Source organism: Schistocerca serialis, chromosome 5 (genome assembly GCF_023864345.2).
Source record: "Schistocerca serialis cubense isolate TAMUIC-IGC-003099 chromosome 5, iqSchSeri2.2, whole genome shotgun sequence".
In the NCBI taxonomy this organism is placed as follows: Eukaryota; Metazoa; Arthropoda; class Insecta; order Orthoptera; family Acrididae; genus Schistocerca; species Schistocerca serialis.
In genome coordinates, this window is record NC_064642.1 from 429,948,231 (window position 1) to 429,974,441 (window position 26,211).

At 38.3% G+C, this 26,211-nt stretch overlaps 1 protein-coding gene across 4 annotated transcripts in view; it reads right to left on the reverse strand.

Moving 5' to 3' along the window:
* The window catches only part of LOC126481122 (BTB/POZ domain-containing protein 10), a 120,363-nt gene that overhangs the window by 74,225 nt on the left and 19,927 nt on the right, over positions 1 to 26,211 (reverse strand). For 2 of the 4 annotated variants that reach the window (XM_050104657.1, XM_050104656.1), the window contains exon 3: positions 24,714 to 24,830. The exons of the other annotated variants lie outside the window; for them this stretch is intronic. In XM_050104657.1, coding sequence (XP_049960614.1) covers positions 24,714 to 24,830 — 117 coding nt within the window. The remainder of the gene's footprint in view (positions 1 to 24,713; positions 24,831 to 26,211) is intronic. 4 annotated transcript variants of the gene reach the window in all.

A 26,211-nucleotide genomic window follows, 5' to 3' on the forward strand; every position in this document is an offset into this window, starting at 1 on the left:
CAGCATCCTTCAGATGAAGAAACATGCCAATCAACTTTTGTTTTTATCACAGAACTCTTTCTTCGTGCTGTGATTTTTTTTTGTCAGTGAGTGAATTTTTAGAGCCACCTGCGATTGGCCAGTTTGAATGTTCTTTTCTGGTAATCACAGGTTTATATAAATGTAAGTCCAAAAGAAAAGGTGCCATTTTTGATCCAGGAGCCATTATGAATTAAGACAGAAAGGAATTACAGGCATTGGCTGTGAGTGGGCATTGACAGAAATCAATGGGGAACGTAGGAAATTTGTGCCGGACCAAGATTCAAACCTGGGTCTCCTGCTTACTAGGCATATGCTGTGACGAATGTGCCATCCGAACACAGTGGTCATTGCAACTGTATGAACTACCCAAGCACGTCTTCCATTGGACCCAAATTCTCAACTTACCCACACATAACAACGTAGTGCCCTTTCCCATTATCCTCATTACTCACAGTATTTCATTGATTCCCATAAGAGTTCTGAGCCTTGTGTGTATCTGCACTGAAGAGATCATGGGCCGTCTCTCTGTTGATTGTGGACGAGGGGCACTATGTTAATAGTGTGCGGATAAATTGAGAATTTGGATCTGGCGAGAGGCATGCTAGGGTAGTCCATACAGTTGCAATGATCACTGCGTCCAGATGACAAACCGGTCAGAGCATCTGCCTAGCAAGTAGGAGACTTGGGTTCGAATCCCAGCCTGGCACAAATTTTCAACTTTTTCCACTGATTTTAATCACTGCCCACTTGCAGTCAGTGTCTAATTTCTTTGTGTCTTAACTGATAATGGCTGCTGGATCAAAAATGTTGGCTGTGTCTTTTTGGGTATGCCTGAAATGCATGGCTATTCAAAAATGAAGGAACAGATTTCCAATAATTAGTGCTTCAAAACTACTAAAGATAGAAACACAATTCCAATGTTCCTGAAAAGTGAAAAGTTTAAATTTTTATGCATTCAATGTGAGCACCATGTATTACACAAAAACTATCGAAACAGTGGCTCATTTACTGCCACACACAAAGCAGTTGGTCTCGTGTTATCAAATTCACAGCTTTAACAATGTGATGTCACAGACTTTAAGGAGTGTCAGATATAGGGGGGGATAAAAGAAGTGGTGTTTTACATAACACCACAGACAAAAGTCACAAGGTGTGAGGTGTGGAGACCTGGGAGGCCACCAGCAATGAAGTTCATCATATGCTGCTCCTCTTCCAATCCAAGGTCGTAGACCTTATAACTTGTGACTTACTTGGGAGGTTACGCAAAAGACTGCCTTTTTATCCCCCCTATGTCTGACACTCCTGAACGTCTGCGACATCACATTGTTGAAGCTGTGAATTCGATAATGTGAGACCAGCTGTTTTGTTTGCGGCAGGAAAGGAGCCACAGTTTCGATATTTGTTGTGTAATACATGGTGCTTACACTGAATGCATAAAAATTTCATGAACATTTGAATTGTGTTTCTATCTTTTGTAGTTTGGAAGCAATACATGTTTGAAATCTGTTCTTGTTTTTTGAACAGTGTTACACACACACACACACACACACACACACACACACACACACACGCGCGACTCAAACACTTACAGGAATCGGCAAAATGTGGCAAGTAATAAGGATAATCAGGAGCAAGGGGCACTCCATTAGTAGTGTGTTTGGATAAATTAATAATTTGCATCTGAAGTTACAGGAGGCATGCTACAGTAGTCAGTGCAGTTGCCACAACCCCTGCAAACAGATGGTACAACTTTTCACCTTTGCTCTCCGATTTTAATCAATGCCTGCTCACCGCCAATATCTGTCATTCCTTTGAGGTTCGTAAGTGTCCGATGGCCCTGCAAGCAGTTTTCACCCAATCCATTCTTCTTTAACTTCAAAGCAAAAGCTATTTACTTTTCATGTGGAAATTATCTGTGACACGCAATTCTTCTACAGACGAAGAATTTTCAAGCCTGGTTGTTGGCAGTGCCTTTAATAACACCATTCTTTGAAAGAGACCAGAATTTTCACAGACTTGCTTTAACTAGTCCCATGGTTCCTCAGCTATAGAGATATCTTGCAAATGAACATATATAAACAATTGAAGAGTCCAATTGTGGCTCTTGCCATGCAAACTTCTGTTACACCCATTATTTTGGCACTGATGTACTTCCACAATAGTATTATGGGAAACCACTCTCTCTCAAATACTGCACAAATGTATGTAGCCTGCACCCATAACCAACAATTCACTATATAAACATTAATAATGTAAAAATTATAGCATGAACTCTCATACAATACAATGTTCCAGAATAAAGACAAGGAGCACCCACAGAGCTAAACAGATTATATACAAGTGAGGCATAGAGTCTAACTTCAAATATACATGTAACTGAAGGAGCTGATAATACAGCGAGAATATCATCACTTACGCAAGATATTTCACTGAACAACAATGACGGTCAGCTATATCTTCATTACATGCTATTCTTAACAGGAGACTTAAAAAAATGTTCGACAATGTAAAATAGTCCAAGATGTTCAAAATAGGAAAATACTGATGATAATATTCAATATGAACAATAACAACAGTAAGCTAAGAACTAGATCAAAGTATTCAGATTAAAAAGCGTGCGAGACAGAGTCACAATCTTCCACTTCTACTGGTCAACCCATCAACAGAAGAAGAAATGATAAAAGTAAAAGGACATTGTAAGAGTGTGATTACAATTTAGCGTGAAAAGGTATCAATGATAAGATTTGTTGATGATACTGCTATCCTCAGTAAAAGTGAAAAAGAATTACAGGACATGCTGAATCGAATGCACTGTCTAATGCAGGGATGTAACAACCATGGCCTACCATAGGCCTGATGGTGGCCTGCTGGCTCACCTTTCATTCTTCTCTCTCTCTCTCTCTCTCTTTCTCTTTCTTTTGCTCACCTTCATTCCCTCCTGGAAAGGAGGGGGGAGGGGGGGGGGGGGGGGAGAGAGAGAGAGAGAGAGAGAGAGAGAGAGAGAGAGAGAGAGAGAGAGAGAGAGAGAGAGAGAGGGGCATTTTGCAAAAATTAGTTCTTTTTAGCCACATCACTAACTGGAATTGGGGCAGGTGGACCCCAATTTGGAATAAAAACTTGACCTCACAATGCATTATTTTTGAACTTGCGAAACAATGCAGTCATGGTAAGAAGAGCTGCATGTGGACCTGCAGGGGATGACATTCTTTAGTAGTCAGTAGTTGGTGTATTCTACAGTGCACACCACCTTGCCTCAGTGAGTTTCTTTGACCTATTTATTAGCACACTGAACTTTTTGCAACAAAGATAGGCAATAATTTTATCTATTTCTGTGAACATGAAAGCATTTAATTCACGGTCATCGATCAATCATAATATAACAAAGCTATAAAATTCAAATAAAATGAATATCTGTAAAACAAGTAATATGAACTTGCATTTTTGTCTGCAGCTCTTATGTAGTTACAGTGAGGAGTTCTGCAGCCTGTACTACTAGCTAGTCTGTACGCCCCTGGTTTTACGAGTACACCCTATGGATTGAGAGCAGACTGAAGACAAGAGTAATGAGGAGTAGTAAAAGTGAGATTAGTGACAAACTTAATAACTAAATCGGTTCCCCTAAAGTAGATGAAGTTAAGGAATTTTGTTACCTACGAAGCAAAATAACATATGATGGACGAAGCAAGTAGGGCATAAAAAAACAGACTAGCACAAGCAAAGAGGGCATTCCAAGGTAAGTCTGCTACCTCAAACATTGGCTTTAACCCAAAGAAGAAATTTCTGAGAATTTACATTTGGAGCACAACACTGTACGGTACTGAATCATGGACTGTAGAAAATCGGGGGAGGGGGGGGGGGAGGGGGAGGGGGGGGGGGGAGATTGAAAATTAGGTGGAATGATAAGGATTGACAAGGTTCTCCGTAAAATGTGTGAGGAAAGAAACATAGGGAAAACACTGAAAAGAAGATGGGACAGGATGACATATCATATGTTAAGGCATCAGGGATTAACCTCCATGGCACTAGAGGCAGCTGTAGAGTGTAGAAACTGCAGGTGAAGACAGAGATTGGAATACACCTAACAAATAACTGAACACAAAGGAAGCAAGCAGGGCTGTTTCAAGGTCGAAGCAACACAAGACGCCGCTTGGGGCACAAAGCAGAGAGGTGTGCAAAAGGCACCACCACTGTAACATTTCTATACAGGGCATATTACAATAAGAAGCAGCCACTTGGGGCACCAAACTGAGAGGGGTGCCAGGGACACACAAGACTAATATTTTTATACAGTGTGTATCACAATTAGTAGCAAAAACTGACATGAATTATGAATTAAAGCATATGAGGCAAAAAGGGAGGAGGGTGGGTTGGGGGCCACATGGTAAGGCACTTGTATGGAAAATTATTCCAAACAGGCCTGGGTGCAAGTGTTACTCTGAGACGAAGAGAAATTTGTGGTGGGCCACATCAAAGAAGCTGCAAAACAATTTCACCAAATGGTGTCAAGCACGCTATATATGCTTGACAAGATTCTGGACAAATTGCATTCTACAACATTAGTTATAACGAGGTTCATGTATCTGATTTGATTTGATTTGATTTTTCTCTGAGACTGATTGGCTGTATGTTTTTATTTTTTATCTAATACAATAACTTTCCCATATGGAGTTGCTAGGCTCCTACTGGGTGCGTCCCATGTGGTGAGTACGAGAATGCTCACCAGATGTGGTGGGTATCGGGGAAATGAAACATCCAGGCTGGACCAAAACTAGTGACTGCTGCTTTGTAGCACGATTTGGCTTATCAAAGGCAAAAGAAAGAAAACCTTGAGAATAAATTACTGGGAACATGGAAAAAGGGAATCCCAAATTGGTAATTTTTTAAGGAATGTATTATTATGATGGAAATGATCATTTGCCAGGCAAGCTGTTATTATAGGTGTATATGCACTCATAAATGATACAAGAGACCAGGAGAAAGATACTTTCTGGATAATCCTTCGGGAGATTACAGGGGGGGGGGGGGGGGGGGGGGGAGAAACAAACAAACAGTAAGGAATAGATTATCACCGGGGGGGGGGGGGGGGGGGGATGTGAACGAAAGAATAGGGGTTAGAGAATCATGTGTGATAGTGGGGGAAAACATGGGTGGGAGGGGGAAAGGGGGGAGAAGAGAGAGAGAGAGAGAGAGAGAGAGAGAGAGAGAGAGAGAGAGAGAGAGAGAGAATTTAATGACAATGGAGAATGACTGACAGAAATCTGTAAATGGTATGATCTGAAAATTACCAACATTTTTTTTTAAACACAAGTATATTCATAAATGTACTTGGCAACAGAATAATACAGGACTTTGTTATACAATAGACTACATTATCATTAAACAGACAAGTAGTTCCAAGGCAGCAGACGTGAAATCTTATAAAGGAGTCCAGTGTGGTTCAGACCATTATCTAGTAAAAATGAAGAGTTTTTTGGCATGGGAGAAAGCAAAGAATGATACTAACAACACTAAAACAAATTGTGCTGAGAAAGCTCAAAACCTACACTTCAATATTGACTGTTTGCGAGATGAAAGTATACAAACATTCTTTGCTGCCAGAATGTTAAGGACATTAGAACGATCATTTGATAGAGTACAGAGGAAATAGACGAATACATAAAAACCATTGTTATAAATATAGCAATAGAGGCATTCAACCAGCATAAGAACAGGGAATAGTGTTAAATCACCTGGACCACGTAGTATCAGTCTGTTGTTCTTAAAATAGGGTGGTGACAAATTGGAAAACTAATAACACAGTTATTCAATAAAATATTACATGGCAATTCAATACCCAAGGAAATGACACTAGGCTGTACTAATACCACATTTAAGGAAGGGGATTACGAAAGCTACTCGAACTATCATATCTTATTAAAAGATGAGAATTTTGGGGAAAATAATTAAAAATAAGCTGGAAATAAATTTTAAAATCTAGGAAGGGCAATGTGACTTCACAGCTGGTAGATAATGTGTAGGCCACATCATTTTCACTTTATGACAGATATTAGAGAAACATAAGGGAAAACCAAAAAACATACAATTAATTCTCATAGATTTAGAAAAAGCATATGATACGATCCCAAGGAAACTACTTTGGAGAGAATTACATATGGCAAACATAAGCATTCCTTTAATTAAAATAATACAAGAAATATATGAAGATAACATGTCCAGTGAAAATTGGTATATACTTTCACAGAAATTTAGAACAAGCCAGGGTCTGTTACAGAGCTGCCCCCTGTCCCAAACATTATTTAAAATTTATATAGACATCAGTTTTAAGACATGGTCTTGTAAATGCAATCAGATGGGGCTACAAGTTAAAGATGGAATTTATTTACATCACCTACTCTTTGCAGATGATCAAATAGTAGCACAAGGTGGAGAAGATGCAAATTATGTATGTAATCAGTAGAGATCGGATTATATGCATTGGCATGTTGCATACACATATTTGACTCATTTTCACTGGTTATTGCATATTCGAACTAAAAACTAGTGATGATGCATATTTTCGATTGATGTTTACAATATTTAAAAAATTTTGATGGGCGGTCTCTATCTCGATATAGTTTAGATGTCTCTCAGATTGACCATGACCTAGAATTGCATGCAATGACTAACCGAGAGGCCACTGCCTAGCAAAATCATTACAGAAGAGGAACAGGAACAGGCTGTCATACTGTATGCGTCAGCAACAAATTCAACTGCGCAAGCTTTTAGTCACACATACATTGTCTCAGTTTCGCTATCTATGTACTTGTACCCAGTCAAACATGTTTATGATGACTAGCGTGTAACATGTTGTGCGCCATGCCACTCGAAAAAAGAAACACTGTTTCGTGGATAGCTGACAGCCCTGGAACATTTACATACTACGGAATTGTTTTGTATTGTCGAGTTTGCGAGAAACACGTTTTGTGCGCAAAAAAGTTTCAAATAGACCAGCATGCCAAGACAAGTCTTCATATCGCAAGAATGCAGAAGAAAGGACCAAGACAACAACTTCTGACAACAGTAAGTTGCAGAATCAGGGATTTGTGCAAATGTCACCAAAGAAGTCAGTTTACCATGGACCTAGGTAAAGCATTCATTATAACCAACATTCCTCCTCACAAAATTACCAACCCCATCCTCAAAGGCTATCTGCAGAAATACTGCTTAAATCAAAATATACTAGATGAATCAACATTGTAAGTAAATGTTCCGGAAGAAATACTCAATGAACACAAGAACAGCATTATATGGATTTCATATGACGAAACTACAGACACTTGGGGTTGTTACATTGCAAATTTAATTGTTGGTGCTTTAAAAGAAGAGCCTTCTTCTTCCTATTTAGTGGCCTTCAAAGAACTTGAAAAAGTAAATCATTATAAGATCACCAGATTTGTGAATAGGGGTGTTAGAAAAATATTTTCCAGAATCTTCTGCAAATAAAAGGGTGTTTGTATTTATTTCAGATGCTGCTTCCTATATGATCAAAGCAGGAGGAGCCCTCCGAGTATTTTATCACAGTTTAATTCATGTAATGTGCTTTGCTCATGCCGTACATCACCTTGCTGAAGAAGTATGTTCCACATTTGTGAATGCAAATAAACTGATTTCATCCACAAAGAAAGCATTTCTAAAGGCTGCTGCTTGCATCAAGACCTACAAAGAAAAACTACTAATACTAAATATGCCTTTATCTCCCAAACCAGTGGTAACAGGTTGGGGTACATGGGTCGAAGCTGTGTTGTTTTAAAATGAGCATTTTGAAGCCATTAGAGGGGTAGTGAAAGACTTTGATAGTGCAGAGGCTTTGGCAGTTTTCCAGCGCAAGAAAGCTTTTAGTGATTCCAGCATAAAAAAAAACAAAAAACACTGCTGTGATTAGCACTCATTTTTCCCATATAACTGCAAGTATTAAAAAGCTTGAAACTCAAGGTTTGGCACTGCTGGAGGCATTCCCAAGGAAACAAAGTTTGAAAACATTTTAAACAATAACCCAGGCTTTGAACCCTTGTGCCAAATTGATAGTTTTATTAATGGGATGGGTGAACTTCTACCAGAAACAAGTGCCAACATAACACTCAAATTCAAATTCTGCCCAGTTACCTCAGTTGATGCAGAATGGTCCTTTTCTGCAAATAAAAATGTTTTGAGTGATCTTACTACCAAACATTTGGAACAGAATTTGGTTGTTTATGTTTACAATAGTAGAAAAATGTAAAATAAATAGTAAATGATGTTTTGTTCAAATAGTATTAATTAAAAGTTAATGCTGTTCAAAAAAATTCATGATTGTACGTTGTTTTTTAAATAAAATATTACGGAGGTTTTGTCCCAGCTGTGCGTAATATATCTCAAAGCTGATCCTACATCATCCAGTTGTTACAGACAACAGCAGCAAACAAGGAACAATCCTTGAAACACAGTACACATCCCCATTCTACAAATTTTTAGAAAATAATCCCAGAAAGGCTCCCCTCCCGAACATCTACCAGAAAGTATTCAGAAAATGATATCAGCATCCCAAATGTACTGATTTTTCGCGTGGTCAGTGCTCTCCTCATAATTGATATGCACAGGTTCGACTTATATATAACAATATATATAATATATTAATATTAGTATATTAATATATAATGCACCCAGTTACTACCACTTTTTTATTATTTGATCTTGCATATTTCAACACTTTTAATGCATTTTTATGCATATTTTCATGCATATTTTAAGGTTTTATTACGCATATAATCTGGTCTCTAGTAATCAGTTAGGGATGGAATTCAGAAACTGGATTGAAGATTAATCATCAAGAAACAGGTTCCTCACTAATGACCCAGAGGAGTTATACGTACGAGGGAAAGAGAATTAAAGTGGTCAATACTTTGTTATTTGGGATCCATTTTAGAGATGGAGGGAAAATCAGAAGTAGAAATTAATAAAAGAACAGTGGAAGGAAGGTCACACGGAGACGTTTAACTCAATCTCGTGGAGTGAAAAATAATAAACCAAATCTAAAGAACCGTATATAAATCAATACTAGAGTGGACTACTAATCTGAAACATGTAAGGAAAACTGCAAACAATTGTAATGGACTTCTGCAGATGATCAACAAGAATTTGTAAAAAAAGAGAAAATAAGAAATTATGAAATAATACAAAGAATGGAAGTAAGAGAAAGAATAAATAACGTGATGGACAGAATGAATTTACAATGGTATGGGTATGTAAGGAGAATGGAGGAAGCCAGAATCCCGAAAATGATCCTGGAATGGGAACCGGAGGGAAAGAAGAGAAGACGACACCCTATGACAACCTGGCTCCAAAATGAGAAGAATTGGCACAGAGGAAGAAGATATACAAGACAAACACCTGGAAGGGCATCCTGAGGAGATAAATTAGCATCTTATGTAACAGAAGTAATAATTTCTGGGTATTTGTTATACTGGAGAAAAACCTTTATTTAGAGGAAAATCTCAATAAATAAAATAAATAATAATTTTGTATTACCTCATCCTTTTTTATTTTTATCAGCCATAGATTTGAAAATGGTATGTTCATCATATCAAAATTGATCATTAAAAATTAATACACTGTTCTGTTATAATTTTATATGTTGTTGTTGTTGTTGTTGTTGTTGTTGTTGTTGTGGTCTTCAGTCCTGAGACTGGTTTGATGCAGCTCTCCATGCTACTCTATCCTGTGCAAGCTTCTTCATCTCCCAGTACCTACTGCAACCTACATCCTTCTGAATCTGCTTAGTGTATTCATCTCTTGGTCTCCCTCTACGATTTTTACCCTCCATGCTGCCCTCCAATGCTAAATTTGTAATCCCTTGATGCCTCAACACATGCCCTACCAACCGATCCCTTCTTCTAGTCAAGTTGTGCCACAAACTTCTCTTCTCCCCAATCCTATTCAATACCTCCTCATTAGTTACGTGATCTACCCACCTTATCTTCAGCATTCTTCTGTAGCACCACATTTCGAAAGCTTCTATTCTCTTCTTGTCCAAACTAGTTATCGTCCATGTTTCACTTCCATACATGGCTACACTCCATACAAATACTTTCAGAAAAGACTTCCTGACACTTAAATCTATACTCGATGTTAACAAATTTCTCTTCTTCAGAAACGATTTCCTTGCCATTGCCAGTCTACATTTTATATCCTCTCTACTTCGACCATCATCAGTTATTTCACTCCCTAAATAGCAAAACTCCTTTACTACTTTAAGTGTCTCATTTCCTAATCTAATTCCCTCGGCATCACCCGAGTTAATTTGACTACATTCCATTATCCTCGTTTTGCTTTTGTTGATGTTCATCTTATATCCTCCTTTCAAGACACTGTCCATTCCGTTCAACTGCTCTTCCAAGTCCTTTGCTGTCTCTGACAGAATTAAAATGTCATCGGCGAACCTCAAAGTTTTTACTTCTTCTCCATGAATTTTAATACCTACTCCCAATTTTTCTTTTGTTTCCTTTACTGCTTGCTCAATATACAGATTGAATAACATCGGGGAGAGGCTACAACCCTGTCTCACTCCTTCCCCAACCACTGCTTCCCTTTCATGCCCCTCGAGTCTTATAACTGCCATCTGATTTCTGTACAAATTGTAAATAGCCTTTCGCTCCATGTATTTTATACCTGCCACCTTCAGAATTTCAAAGAGAGTATTCCACTCAACATTGTCAAAAGCTTTCTCTAAGTCTACAAATGCTAGAAACGTAGGTTTGCCTTTTCTTAATCTTTCTTCTAAGATAAGTCGTAAGGTTAGTATTGCCTCACGTGTTCCAACATTTCTACGAAATCCAAACCGATCTTCCTCGAAGTCCGCTTCTACCAGTTTTTCCATTCGTCTGTAAAGAATTCGCGTTAGTATTTTGCAGCTGTGACTTATTAAACTGATAGTTTGGAATTTTCACATCTGTCAACACCTGCTTTCTTTGGGATTGGAATTATTATATTCTTCTTGAAGTCTGAGGGTATTTCGCCTGTCTCATACATCTTGCTCACCAGATGGTAGAGTTTTGCCATGTGGCTCTCCCAAGGCCATCGGTAGTTCTAATGGAATGTTGTCTACTCCCGGGGCCTTGTTTCGACTTAGGTCTTTCAGTGCTCTGTCAAACTCTTCACGCAGTATCTTATCTCCCATTTCGTCTTCATCTACATCCTCTTCCATTTCCATAATATTGTCCTCAAGTACCTCGCCCTTGTATAAACCCTCTATATACTCCTTCCACATTTCTGCCTTCCCTTCTTTGCTTATAACTGGGCTGCCATCTGAGCTCTTGATATTCATACAAGTGGTTCTCTTCTCTCCAAAGGTCTCTTTAATTTTCCTGTAGGCAGTATCTATCTTACCCCTAGTGAGATAAGCCTCCACATCCTTACTTTTGTCCTCTAGCCATGCCTGCTTAGCCATTTTGCATTTCCTGTCAATCTCATTTTTTAGACGTTTGTATTCCTTTTTGCCTGCTTCATTTACTGCACTTTTATATTTTCTCCTTTCATCACTTAAATTCAATATTTGTTCTGTTACCCAAGGATTTCCATTAGCCCTCGCCCTTTTACCTACTTGATCGTCTGCTGCCTTCACTACTTCATCTCTCAGAGCTACCCATTCTTCTTCTACTGTATTTCTTTCCCCCATTCCTGTCAATTGTTCCCTTATGCTCTCCCTGAAACTCTCTACAACCTCCGGTTCTTTCAGTTTATCCAGGTCCCATCTCCTTAGATTCCCATCTCTTTGCAGTTTCTTCAGTTTCAATCTGCAGTTCATAACCAATAGATTGTGGTCAGAATCCACATCTGCCCCTGGAAATGTCTTACAATTTAAAACCTGGTTCCTAAATCTCTGTCTTACCATTATATAATCTATCTGATACCTTCTAGTATCTCCAGGATTCTTCCAGGTATACAACCTTCTTTTATGATTCTTGAACCAAGTGTTAGCTATGATTAAGTTATGCTCTGTGCAAAATTCTACAAGGTGGCTTCCTCTTTCATTTCTTCCCCCCAATCCATATTCACCTACTATGTTTCCTTCTCTCCCTTTTCCTACTGACGAATTCCAGTCACCCATGACTATTAAATTTTCGTCTCCCTTCACTACCTGAATAATTTATCTCGTCATACATTTCGTTTCATCTATTTCATCATCATCTGCAGAGCTAGTTGGCATATAAACTTGTACTACTGTAGTAGGCATGTGCTTCGTGTCTATCTTGGCCACTATAATGCGTTCACTATGCTGTTTGTAGTAGCTTACCCACACTCCTATATTTTTATTCATTATTAAACCTACTGCTGCATTACCCCTATTTGATTTTGTATTTATAATCCTGTATTCACCTGACCAGAAGTCTTGTTCCTCCTACCACCGAACTTCACTAATTCCCACTATATCTAACTTTAACCTATCCATTTCCGTTTTTAAATTTTCTAACCTACCTGCCCGATTAGGGGATCTGACATTCCACGCTCCGATCCGTAGAACGCCAGTTTTCTTTCTCCTGATAACAACATCCTCTTGAGTACTCCCCGCCCGGAGATCCGAATGGGGGACTATTTTACCTCCGGAATATTTTACCCAAGAGGATGCCATCATCATTTAATCATACAGTAAAGCTGCATTTCCTCGGGAAAAATTACGGCTGTAGTTTCCCCTTGCTTTCAGCCGTTCGCAGTACCAACACAGCAAGGCCGTTTTGGTTAATGTTACAAGGCCAGATCAGTCAATCATCCAGACTGTTGCCCCTGCAACTACTGAAAAGGCTGCTGCCCCTCTTCAGGAACCACATGTTTGTCTGGCCTCTCAACAGATACCCCTCCATTGTGGTTGCACCTACGGTACGGCCATCTGTATCGCTGAGGCACGCAAGCCTCCCCACCAACGGCAAGGTCCATGTTTCATGGGGGGGGATAATTTTATATACAGATTATAAATTTAGCACTTTATTTGCAGATAACAAAAGAACTGTCTATAACATAGAAGACACTTTGATTTTGATAAATAAGATTTGCACGGAGATAACTGTTCGTTTCTTGAATCTATTGCATAAAGCTGTATCTCATGGGTAACACTTGTTGCCTATTAAAACTAATGTGTGTTAAGGGGGAAACAGTCATCGCTTGAAATAAGTTACTTATTGAAATTCTTTCTGCAAACAGCATTTTACAGCTCTCAAATGATTTGGAAAGGACACCTTAGAACCAATAAAACTGTTATACTAATAATTTAAACAATGGAAAATCCAGGATCGAATGTAACAATATTATGAAACAGATAGTTGCTACACACCATACAGTGTAGATGCTGAGTAGCAGCACAACAAAAAGATATCAGCAAGCAAGCTTTGGCCCAATAAGGTCTTCATCGGAAATAGAACACACACACACACACACACACACACACACACACACACACACACACACACACAAAACTACAGTCGATGGCTGTTGAGGCCAGAGACTACGCGCGCGCGCGCGGGTGTGTGTGTGTGTGTGTGTGTGTGTGTGTGTGTGTGTGTGTGTGTGTGTGTGTGTTAAAATACCCATTGACATCAAACCTACAGGACTAACTTGGGGGTCCACTGGATCAAACATTACTTTATTGTTGAAACCATGATGCTTGATAGAATGTACTGCTGTGTTCTGGCCTGTCATTCTTCACCTTTCAAACTCCCTTGTGTTAGTTCCCATTGATTCACCCCTCTGGCAACACTTCCCTGAATCAGCTTAGGTAACGGATTTTTCCAGTCAAACAAATGTAGGTGCTCCTGGGTATACATGTATCCCCAACTCAATCACCTAATTATCATGTAACACCCCTCCCTCGCCCCTCTGAGCTTGGATCCATGTGGGTAATTAGTTCTGGGTGCTGCAATTTTCACAAATATTTTTACAATACTTTCATTCTGAAGGTGTTAAATAAACCGATCTTCACTGTGTTGTTATCAGCTTATTGAATCATTGTGCCTGACAAAGCTTACTTCTGAAAAAAGTGCAAGAAGAATGAAACACTGTTGTATAGTGATTTAACATCCATTATGTGACATAGAATACTTACTGTGCAAAAAATATAAGAGCAGCAGAAAATTTATGACGACACACACACACACACACACACACACACACACACACACACACACACACACACACAGAGAGAGAGAGAGAGAGAGAGAGAGAGAGAGAGAGAGAGAGAGAGAGTGTGTGTGTGTGTGTGTGTGTGTGTGTGTGTGTGTGTGTGTTCACCGTGCAGTTAAAAGAACATTCACAACTTATACAGACAAGGAACAATCACAAATATTCTAAGACATTACACATACCTTGAAGAGTTTACGAGTGATTACCAAATATGCTACGTAGCAATTTTTCGTTTCCTATGCTCTCTCTGTGTTAGTTAAAATGTGAAATTCTAGTGATGTAACAATACATCACATGACTAAAACACAATAACATTTGCAACAGACAAGCATGGGATCATATCCAGAACAACTAATTTCAAACAGGGGTGTGGGGAAATGCAGAAGTTTAAACGGTTCATAGAAAGCATCACAGCATTTTTAATTTTGCTTCAAAAAATCATCAAATAACTGAAGTTCTTTGGAAAGTTCTATTGTTTAACAAATGTATATTTCATTAAAATTTTCTTACAGACACAGACACTGAAATGACTACAAGAATTATTTACACATTGTCCCTATATAAGTGTCTTTCACTACAGCTGTCACCTAAGATGTAGATGCTACATGAACTAATCAAGATTCTACAATTTTATAAGAAACTAGTGAACTAGGAATAAATACAGTAAAGGCTACACACAAAGAATTATTAAAAACAGTTTCGACACTGATCGTTTAACTCATTGTCTGTACTGAACTGTGACGACAGTCAAAATTATTGGGTGCTAGATGCAGTTCACAGGAGCTGCCATCATATCATGTAACAAAGTGAAAATGTTCTAATGTCAATAGCAGTGGAGAATATTGTGATAGCAGGACTCACTCTCAGAGTTCTAACTTAAAAATGAAATTTTTAGGTGTTAGTATTAGGAATCTTGTTGCTTTTACAATAGTTCTATGTACACAATTGTATACTTAACAATTTAGAGGAAATAGGTGACTACCACTCTTTGTCACACATTTGCGAAGGTCATCCACCTCCCTATTTACCGAATAATATAAATTATGTTTCCTAACTTCACAGTAATTCACCCATCAATTAGAAAGATTTCTTAATCATCCATAACTAAGTGCCAGACAATTCATGTATATCCCACTTTCCACTGATACAGCTACTCAAGACTTTCTCCCTTACGTTTTCTAGATAATCATTCCAATAGTTTGCATCTTCCTCATCTCCCCCTTTCCACAAAAATTGACCAGACGTTATAATACCTTACAGCATACAATGTTTTTGTTAAAACAATGAAAATACCTACTGCCCACAACTCATCATTTAATACTGTCAGTGCCTCACACAGTAAAGAGCACACAGCATTTTATTATTGCATCTAGATATACATCAACACATACTCCACATGCCACAATATAGTGCACAGCAGAGGGTCCCCTTAGTCATTTCCTTTCCTGTTCTGCTCACAAATGGAGCGAGGGAAAAATTACAATCTGGGTATCTCTGTAAGAGCCCTAATTTGTGTTGTCTTGTTTTTGTAGTCCTTACACAAGTTGTACATTGGCATCAGCAGAACTGTTATGCAGTCAGCTGCCAACATAAGCTATATTAATTTTCTAAATAGCTTTCCACGAAAAGGAAGTCATCTTCTCTCCACGGATTCCCATTTGGTTTCAGGAAGCACCTCCGTAATACTTATGTGTTGATCAAACCTACTGGTAACAAATTTAACAGCATGTCTCTGAAAAACTTCAACGTCCTTTTTTAATCCGCCTTCATGGAGGTCCCACAAACACCTAAGAAGTGCTAAAGAATGGATTGTACTGATGTTCTATACATGGTCTCCTATATCTGTGAGCTACACTTCCCTAAAATTCTCCCAATAAACCTAAGTCAACCATTCACCTTCCTTACTACTGTCCTTACGTGCTCATTTCATTCAGTACTGCACTGCAACTTTATGCTTACATATTTAGTCGACATGACTGTGTTAAGCAGCACATCACTCATACTGAATTTTAGCACTACAGCATTGTTTTTCCTACTCACCAACATTAACTTACATTTTTCTACTTTTAGAGCAAGCTGCCATTCATCGCATCGAAAATAAATTCTGTCTAAGTCATCCTGTATCCTTCTACGTCACTCAACGATGATACTTTACCATATACTACAGTGCCATCAGCAAACATTTACAGATTGCTCCTCACCAGCCAGTCAGATTACTTATGGTACAGAGAACAACAGTGGTCCAATCACTCTTTCCTGGGGCACTCCTGAAGATACCATTGTCTCTGATGAACACTTGCCTTTGAGGACAATATACTGGGTTCCATTAATTAAAAAATAATCCCATGAAGGAAGGCAGTGAAAGTGTGTGTAATGATGTGTGTCAATACTCAAAATGCAACTTTCTTTGTTGTCGACAACTATCAATATTTTGACAGGAGACCACCCTTGTTGCTTTCAAGGCAAAACTGCTGCAGGAAAGCACTGTGCAACAAAATTTAAACACACACACACACACACACACACACACACACATACACACACACTGTAAACATTGGTGCCTCCACACCAACCAAAGATAACCAACACCAGAAGTTACAGACATTGAAAATTACTGAACAACAAGTGAGCTAGCATTAACTCTGTCCCTCTGTTCTTTAACAAGGGAGACAGCAGGATTTCACACAGAATTTAAGCAAAAACCTCCATCTCTATTTACCAGATTATTTGTCAATTTAATTTCAACTGCTTTTTTAATAACACTAACTATCCCAATAGCTGGAAGTACATGCCAGAAAATCTGTGTGGATATATTCCATATAGTGACTGGTGCCAAGACAATGTTCTGTAATAGCCAATTTGCTCAGCTGCTGTAAGCGTGTGCGACACTCATGCTCAGCACATCTGTCCTCCACGGACCTGATATTCCGATAAATATATGACATGCCACAACAGCAAGGAATACGATAAACAGCCGCCTTACGCAGACCAAAGTGATGATCTTAACAGAACCTAAAAGGACTATATCTTATAAGGAGGTTGGAGCTTTTACTTTTTTTGTGTCTGGAGCTGTCAACTTTTTCCCAATACTGGGCAAAGTCAAAAGCTTTAGGCTTGCTTTGCCAGAGGTCATCTAGGAAGCAATGTGCAGGACAATTTCGGCATTTTAGAAGATGTTCCACATTGTGTATCGCTCCACAGTCACACTTGTTGTCATCAGGTTCTAAGAGGCTCCATTTTATCAGATTGATTTTTACAGGTGTTACACCTGTTCTCTTATGGTTTAGCATTTTCCAGGAGTTTTAGTTTAATGCAACACCACTTGGTGGATGTTCTGAAATAAGGTAGCTGACAGGAGGTTCATCTAAGGGCTATTTGAGGAAGATATCTTGATTTTAGTCTTTTTAATTCATAAAGGCTACAGTATAGTGGATAGCGCTCATCGAATGTCCACTGAACTGCTCGTTATGTTATCTCGGTGTATACATGAACAAGAAAGAAGAACTCCCACATTTCTCTGTTAAAAATGTACTTTCCCCCAGATGAAAAGACTATTGCATTGTGTGTGTGTGTGTGTGTGTGTGTGGGGGGGGGGGGGGGGGGGGAAGAAGATGACTTTTTGGAAAGATCTTTGACGTGCAGCAACATTTACTCTGTTTATTTTCACATTACGAAAGTAAAACAGGAATTTCAATAGATACATCATGATCCGAAGCACTGAAATCAAGGCTGCAGTGTGCTTATGTCAGCCAATCATAGTTCATTTCATGTGATTTTGCCAGAGAATGGCAGCAGATAACCACAGCATAGAACACGTGATGTAGTCATCTTGCTAAGTAGCAAGAAAACACAAATAGAAAAAGTTAATGATTTAAATTAACATAGATACAGCATAGCTACAAGAAAGCTAAGCTTTCACATACAATATTTGTTGTCAGAAAATTTTCACTGTTTTTTCCTGGAGGGAGTGATTAGGCACAATCCTGTGAGCAGAGCTTAAATTGCAGCAGCTGAATATTTCTGACAAGCATTGTTATAAATTTCACTGCCGTGCACTGAACATTTCATAGGTTACCTGGCTGAATATACATTTCATCCAGCACTTTCAATGTTCCATAGAAAAGCCAATTATGTGTGCAATTACTCAAGAACTCACTTGCACTTTGGTAAAGGACAAATATACCATTTGCCATCATTATTGCACAATTTGTAAGAAGTGAAACAAATAAAATATATATGAAAAACTAACCTTGAAACTTGGTCTTTTTTAGCGTGTGTTACTTTAACACCACTAAACACAAATGTGCCAGCAAAAAATATTAAATAATGACATAAATGGCTGGTCTTCTGAACATGAAAATTTTCTAAGTGGCTGGCCCTCAGAGAAAAATTTTGAACAGTCTAATGCTCTGTGATTTAAGAAATTCATCACATATTATCACACTAACATAATTAATCTTGCATAAAAGAAAATTTACTTTGAAAGTAATGCTTCACAAACCATCACACGCAAAATTTTCCTGCAACCTATAAAAAATTTAACCCGTTGCGATGTCACATTCATTGAAATGTGCTTGACAAGAAAGACACATCAAAAGCAGTTTCTTGTTATGAAGTATTGATCAGTCTTTTAGACATTTTGCTGTCAGGAGACGGCTGTGTGTGCATTGTGTTGTGTTGTTGTAAATGGCACATTTGCTTCGCAACCGAAGTTTTATTTTTGTGTTGTTCTCTCATTTATGTTTTATTGCTGCAGTATTATTCTGCAGTAGTGGGCGAAAGTAAAATGTTTGTTAGAGTTATCTGTTTTTACCAGTCATAATTACCAAAATTTAACTGAAAACTAAAATAATTCCAGATTATTCCCAGATGAAAAAATTCCACAGTTTTTCCTGGATTTCTCGGGGTGTATACGCCCTGGTTATGTTCATGAGCTACCCTGTGAATCTTGGGACTGTTGAAAACTGATGCATGGTGGACTTCATGCATCCTGTGATTAACTTCCAGGTTTCGTTAAGGCTTATATTGACCTCCTCTGGATATGCCAATCTAGACTAACCATGGCACATACTCACCTGTGGGAAAGCAAATAGTGGGATTTGGTTTGAGAGACCTGAATTGTCAGTTCTGCAGCATGGATTCTATAATTTTTGCTAGTTGACTGCAACAAATTGACACCGCTTCTAGCATACCCTCAAATTTTACCTCTACTTCTTCAAAGGTTCTTCCTTGCACTACAATACCTAATCTGTCAGCATAGAGAAAATGTCTTGTATCTTTGGGTATTGACTGATCATTTGTACATATTTTGAACAGGATGGAAGCTAGAACACATCACCAAGAAAGACCGTTATTCTGCTTCCTCCAGTAACTTTTTTTCCCTTCTAGCGTGATGCGGAATTGTCAATTCTGCAGCATGGATTCCATAATTTTTTCTACTTTATGATCCCTAGTAACATTATAGATTTTGAGTAATAGATTTTGACAATTTACTGTATTGTGGACAGCCCTTAGATCAACCGGAGTCAAGCCAGTTATTAACTTATTTTCCTCTGTATGCTTTGTGAGTGCCAAGATCTGGCCAGTACAAGATTATCTGGCATGAAGCCAGCCTGCTGCAGGATTAACTTTGAATCAATGAGTTATTGATTCAATTAAGGAGTTATTGATTCAATTAAGGATCAGCCTTTCATGCAGTTTGAAGAGGTGGCACAGAAGGGAAATGGACTGACAGCTGCTTGGTGAGCTGGGCTCTTTTTGTGGTGTTATGAGTGCTATTACTTTCGACATCCTCCATAGTTCAGAGATTTTAAAGGTTTCTAGGCTTAACGCCCAATATTTGATATTCAACCCATAATGATTTACATGTTTCACGCACACAAAATCAACACCATGCGCCTTTCTGTTTTTCATGGAGTTTACACTCTCATTGAGTTCTTTCATTACGAAAGGAGAAGAAAACTTCATGGATTTCTGTGTGGCTATCACCTTGTAACTTCCTTTTCTCACATTTTTGTTGTGCTTATCTTTCAGTAGCACTTTATATAGAAGTTGATTAGGTGTTACTCTAGCAATTTCTTTGCTTCCTTTCGTGTCCCCACTGAGCTTTCTGATCAGATTCCACGCAATTTTGCTGCTATGCGATATATCCATTTTCTCCAATGTTTCAACTCATTTCTTTTGCCTTGTTTCACTTAGTGCTGTCATACGAGTTGTGCCACAAGCTATTGTCTGGTCACTGAAATGGTCTTTTGAGTACAATTCTTCATATTTCATTAAGATGTTTTTGGTCAGAAAACACGTTTCACATCATAGTTTCAGAATATGCAACCAGTCTTATTGGAAATGCTCCCTGCGTACTGGAAAAAGCAGTACACTATCATGCCACCTTGGTATTATCACCACTCACCCGGTCCCAGTTGATCGACAGTGCAACACATGCCTGATCTGTGTCTCACTATTGCCATTCTAATGAAAGATTACTTAAAAATGGGCTAACTCAGCTGACAAACTCTCACGATAAGAGACAACATGGGCACTGTCAACCACGGTACGAAATACCACTTCACTCTGAGCCGGATGGTGACAACAATCACCTGTAGATATGATTCAGTGTGAGTCAACTTCCTATAAACAGCATGCCCCAGCATACCATCAGCCTGCCTCCTGATCAACACATCAAGGAAGGGAAGGTAGCCACACTTTTCCACCTCCATCGTGAAACAAATATACAGGTGAATTGAATTCAGGTATTCTAAAAAGTCATTCAAATTCTCACACCCATGAGGGCAAACAACAATAGTATCAAATGCATATCTGGGAGGGAGGAGGGGCACCAATGCAGGTTTCAAAGCCGCCAACGCCACGGCATGTCCCTCAAAGCCTTCCATAGAAAACAATGCAGTAACAGGTGACAACGGGATTCCCATCGCAACTCCATTTGTCTGCTGTTAGTAATGGTCACTGAATAAGACATAAGGGGAAGTCAATACCGGTTGAAATAGTTTCATTTATTCAACAACAAATCTAACCTCAATTTACCACTACAAATCAGGCAGAGGAACAGGAGTGGAGTGGGAAGGGGGCAGGAGAGAGTGAGAGAGAGAGAGAAAGAGAAAGAGAAAGAGAGAGAGAGAGAGAGAGCACATCAAAACTTATTAGAATATAAGAGTCATTCAAATACATCCCCTCTATGTGATGTAAGAGATGCATGGAGTTCTTAATGTGATGCTCACATCAACCAAACTAGCAGGATCAACAGAGCCTGTAACTTCTGGCATTTATCTTTGATTAGTGTTAGTGTTTACAGGGTGGGTGTGTGTGTGTGTGTGTGAGTGTGTGTGTGTTTTCTGGAATTCCTCTGCAAATCAGAGTTTTAAATTTTGTTGCACAGCGCTTTCTTGCTGCAGTTTTGTCTTGCAAACAACAGGATGGTCTCCTGTTGAGATATCAGTGGTTGTCGATGATGTCACCTGGCTGCATTCCCGTAAATTATTTGAACATTGTATAGGCCATATAAACTCAGGTCTGACAGATGTGTTATTATTATTTTATCACCTTCTAAAAGCAGTACTGAAAAAACATTAGTCTCTCTCTCTCTCTCTCTCTCTCTCTCTCTCTCTCTCTCTCTCTCCCACTCCCTCTCTCTGAACTTCGATAGAGTACACAATGGAAACTCCAGGTTGGAATATCAAAAATATAAGGAATAGATAAATTGTTGCAAACCATCAACATGACTCATTGTGTTGTAGCCGTACAAAGAAAAAGACACACATTAGCTTTCGGACAAAGCCTTCTTCACACACACACACACACACACACACACACACACACACACACACACACACACACACAGGCCACGGCAACTGTGATATCCAGGTGCCAAGGCCTCAGCAGTTGGAGACAACAGTAGCCTTGTGTACTTGTGCTTATGTTTTCTAAAGCTGAAGAAGGAGTACATCCAATAGCTTATCTACTTTTAAACATGCCTGTACACTGCTCAATGCTTCTATTATGTGGTGAATTGCAATCTTATTTCATACTATTGTTATTCCAGCCTGTATTTTCCACTGTTTACCATATTGTGCAGCGATCATCATAAGCTACTTTATATACCATCACACACATGTGATAATTAAAAAACTTATTCAATCCTCTGCTTTCTTTAGCTGTATGTAACACAATGTAACTATCTTGGAACCCCAGCTTTTGAGACATGCATTTGCTTACTTTAGCCAATAACATTCTTAACATTGGAAGTGGTGTTTATTGCTTCACAAACAGCACTGTTACAAGTGAATAAAATTTAGATTTATTACTATAAAGCTCCAACCACGTCACAAAATAAAAAAAAAATAATAATTTTGAAGGATGGCTTACACTGTGAATTTCTTGACTTGTCAACAGAAGTGTGTTGGCCACTTTCTTCATCAAACACAAACTGCTGAAATGCTTTGTTCTCGCCTCATGAGAAAGAGCCAACAAACAGTTGTGCGTAGAGAAAAGTCTGCATGAAATGATTGAGAAATTTACAACAATCATACTAAGAGCAATAGATAAGAGCTGTTCCTACATGCTAATACCGTTGCAGTAGATTCAGGGTTACTGCAAACATTTATGCATGTCTCTGCCTGTTTTCCAAATGAAATACTGGCTGGAAGTCTACAATTTTTATTGGTGAATACTTCCTTCAAGCATAAGATAATGACTGCACTCAACTACCAAAAACCACCTGAGGATTGAGGGGGAAAGTCTGATGAATGGTTTCAAAGGATTAACTGAAGCACTGTGTTCAGTGAAATTTATTTGTGAAAGTAAAATATAATAGGCCATACTACAAATATTTCCTAGAACCTTTTGTATTGCTGCAAGTTAGCGCCACCTGTAGTTCTGTCCCAAATCCAGTGTTGAATAATACTGTATTTTACGGACTATAAGATGCTACAAACTATAAAAAACACCTTAATTTTTAAGCAATTTTTTAAAACATTTTTACCATCTTTATTAAAATATTGTGAAGCCAGACAAAAAAAAAAAAAAAAAAAAAAAAAAAAAAAAAAAAAAAAAAAAAAAAAAAAAAAAATTATAAAACCGAACTGACCTTTAAAGCCCCTGAAAATTATCATCTAGTTTTGGCCATTTTGTATGCAGTCCTCTATTTGCACATTTAGTCCTCCCCATTTTTTTCAGTTCTTTACCAGCCCGCCAACTGCGAGTGGCTTTTTGTGTTGGTGGGGGGCCAAAATACTGCTCAACTGCTCTGTTTCCAAGTTGTTCTCCATATGCTATTACTTTCAATTTACAGCCCACATCATATGAATGCCTCTATTTTTTTCCTACTATGAAACTAGCTATTAACAAAAATGTTGTACTGTTACCGAAAACACAAATCATTTTCAATTCAAACAGACTAGCTCCGTAGACTGCAATCGTGTAGTAGGCTGAATAGTGTTATTATTATTATTATTATTATTATTATTTTGGGTGGGGGTGGGAGGGAGGCAGTGTTAGTAACCTTGCAAATCCCTGCAATTCATGTTTGTATCATCGGTGCACTGCTGCTGCCAACTAAATCCAAATTTGCCAGATAGAGAGAGATTTCCCACGGCATCGAATATATGACCATTTTTAAGACTGGTGGGAATTTTAAATCAAACCTGGACTTTTTCAAATTAATTTTGAGCATAAGACACACCTCAATTTTGGAGGCAATTTTTGAAAGAAAAAAGAGTCTTATAGTCCATAAAATACAGTAACAAGAGATGATGCTTTGCACATTCTAAAAGATTATAATATAATACTGTGCCAGCAAGTCACTGTAACTAGATCCACAAGATCTTCTTACACATGGAAAGGTGTGACAACACAACTTATTTTAAGTGCACTACTAAGTGATATGAATAAAAATGGCTTTCACAACCAAATGTCATAGTTGCTGATGAGTCTCCCGAGTTGTATGGCTGTGGTTGAAGAAACATTTCAGTTCCTAACTTATTGTCCAAAGTTGCTCTGGACATCTTTGGAGGTACTACTGGCAATTCAGCAAGACTTGGCTTTGAATATGTCCAGTGCAGCTTTGGATGAAATGTCAAGAACCGGAAAGTTTCTTCGACCACAGCCATACAACACGGAAGACTCATCAGCAACAATGGAATCACTGTTTCTCAAATCAATGAGAAGACAGTAATGTTTCTTTTAATATTCAAAGGATAGGTGACAAACTTTCTTCTTCTTTCTTAGTGATGGATAATTTGAAAGAATAACTGCAACTACACACTATCTTACTGTGTTTGCAGCTTTATACATGTGTGGTGTGTGTTAACTGGAAACCACAATAATTTTTTTAACATAATATACTGTGTTAGAACATCACCAGTTTTAGTAGTCCACACCGGTATCTTCTGTAACACATGCACTTCTGCCAGGAGTAATGACAGAGACCACACCACTTCAAAATAAATGATGTCCACAAAAAAACAAACCTTTTTATGGACAATTCCAACACTTGCCTTTTACGATGAGTCTCGCTGAGAGTTTGTTTAGCACAATGACCACTTGCCTGGTCGTTTCGACTACCTGCGCTGTGTCTCTGGACTAAGCACGGCTTTGGTTTCGAGGACACATAGCTGGGTGAAGAATTAAAACAGTTTGTCAGCTATGAACTTTTCTAAAAATATTTCTCCAAATAGTTGTAAGTAATGTTACAAATGTGTTTGTAGTTGGCTTTGGTTTCAGTGAAAAGCTGTACAAGCTGTACAGATGACAATAATGCACAAATTAATTTCAAATAAGATAAACAATACGTTAGCCTCATTTTTCAGTGTGCAGGTAAATATTTCCTAGAACTATCAAGTACTGGTATACACTGGAATGGCATTGTACCTTTAATGATGTTCAATACTGTTCAAATTGTTAATTGCTATTGATGAATAGTTAGTGAGGTTTGTTTTAATGTTCTGAATAGACCTGTTGTAAATGACTCTTCAGCACTTTAGTGATAATGGATAGTATCAATAGATATGGAACAAGGGCAAAAGAGAAACTTGTGAATCAGTACAGAAACAACTTTGCATTGCAAAAATGAATGAAGAAAGGAAAGCTTAATTCTGAAGTATGTTTTGTCTTGTAAGCATTTAGTACTAAAAATAGATCAGTGGTTCCCATAATAAAAATTATGAGCAGTATGAATAGATGGTATGTACTTGAGGGAGAACATAACTGATGTTACTTAATAACTTATGTGAACAATGGGAAATCCAGGATGGAATGGAACAATATTATGAGAAGAAAGTTGCCACTCACCATATAGCGGGGATACTGAGTTGTAAATAGGCACAACTGAAAGACTCTCACAATTAAAGCTTTCAGCCATTAAGGACTTCGTCAGCAATACACACACACACACACACACACACACACACACACACACACACACACACACACACATATTCGCGCACACCCACATGCACATGCTAACGCAACTCACACACAACTGCAGTCTCATAAGACTGAAACCACAGTTGCCTGGGACTGCAGTCATGTGTGTGTGTAATGCTGACATAGGCCTTAATGGCTGAAAGCTTTAATTGTGAGAGTCTTTTTGTTGTGTCTATCTGCGACTCAGCAGCTCTGCTATATGGTGAGTGGCAACTTTGTTCTCATAATATTGCTAATAATTTATTTGCATTTTTATACAGAAAATAGAAGAAAGACGTACATAAAAGCCAAGTTGTGAACTTTTAGCATTTTATATAATCATTAGCCAAGCTGTCACAGTGAAGTCTGTGTACCCTTTACCACTTCTTCCTGCTTTTATTTCTCTGTTGTGGGACTGTTACAGGTGTAAGTGAACAGCTATACGAAAGAGAGGACAAATGTAAAATTTATGTGTGCTCTAAAATTTAAGCATGCTCAGAAGAGTTGATAACCATGCAATTTAGCAACAGAGTATAAATTATGATGTAAACACAAGATGCAAAAGCATACATGGGTTAATTACTAAATAAG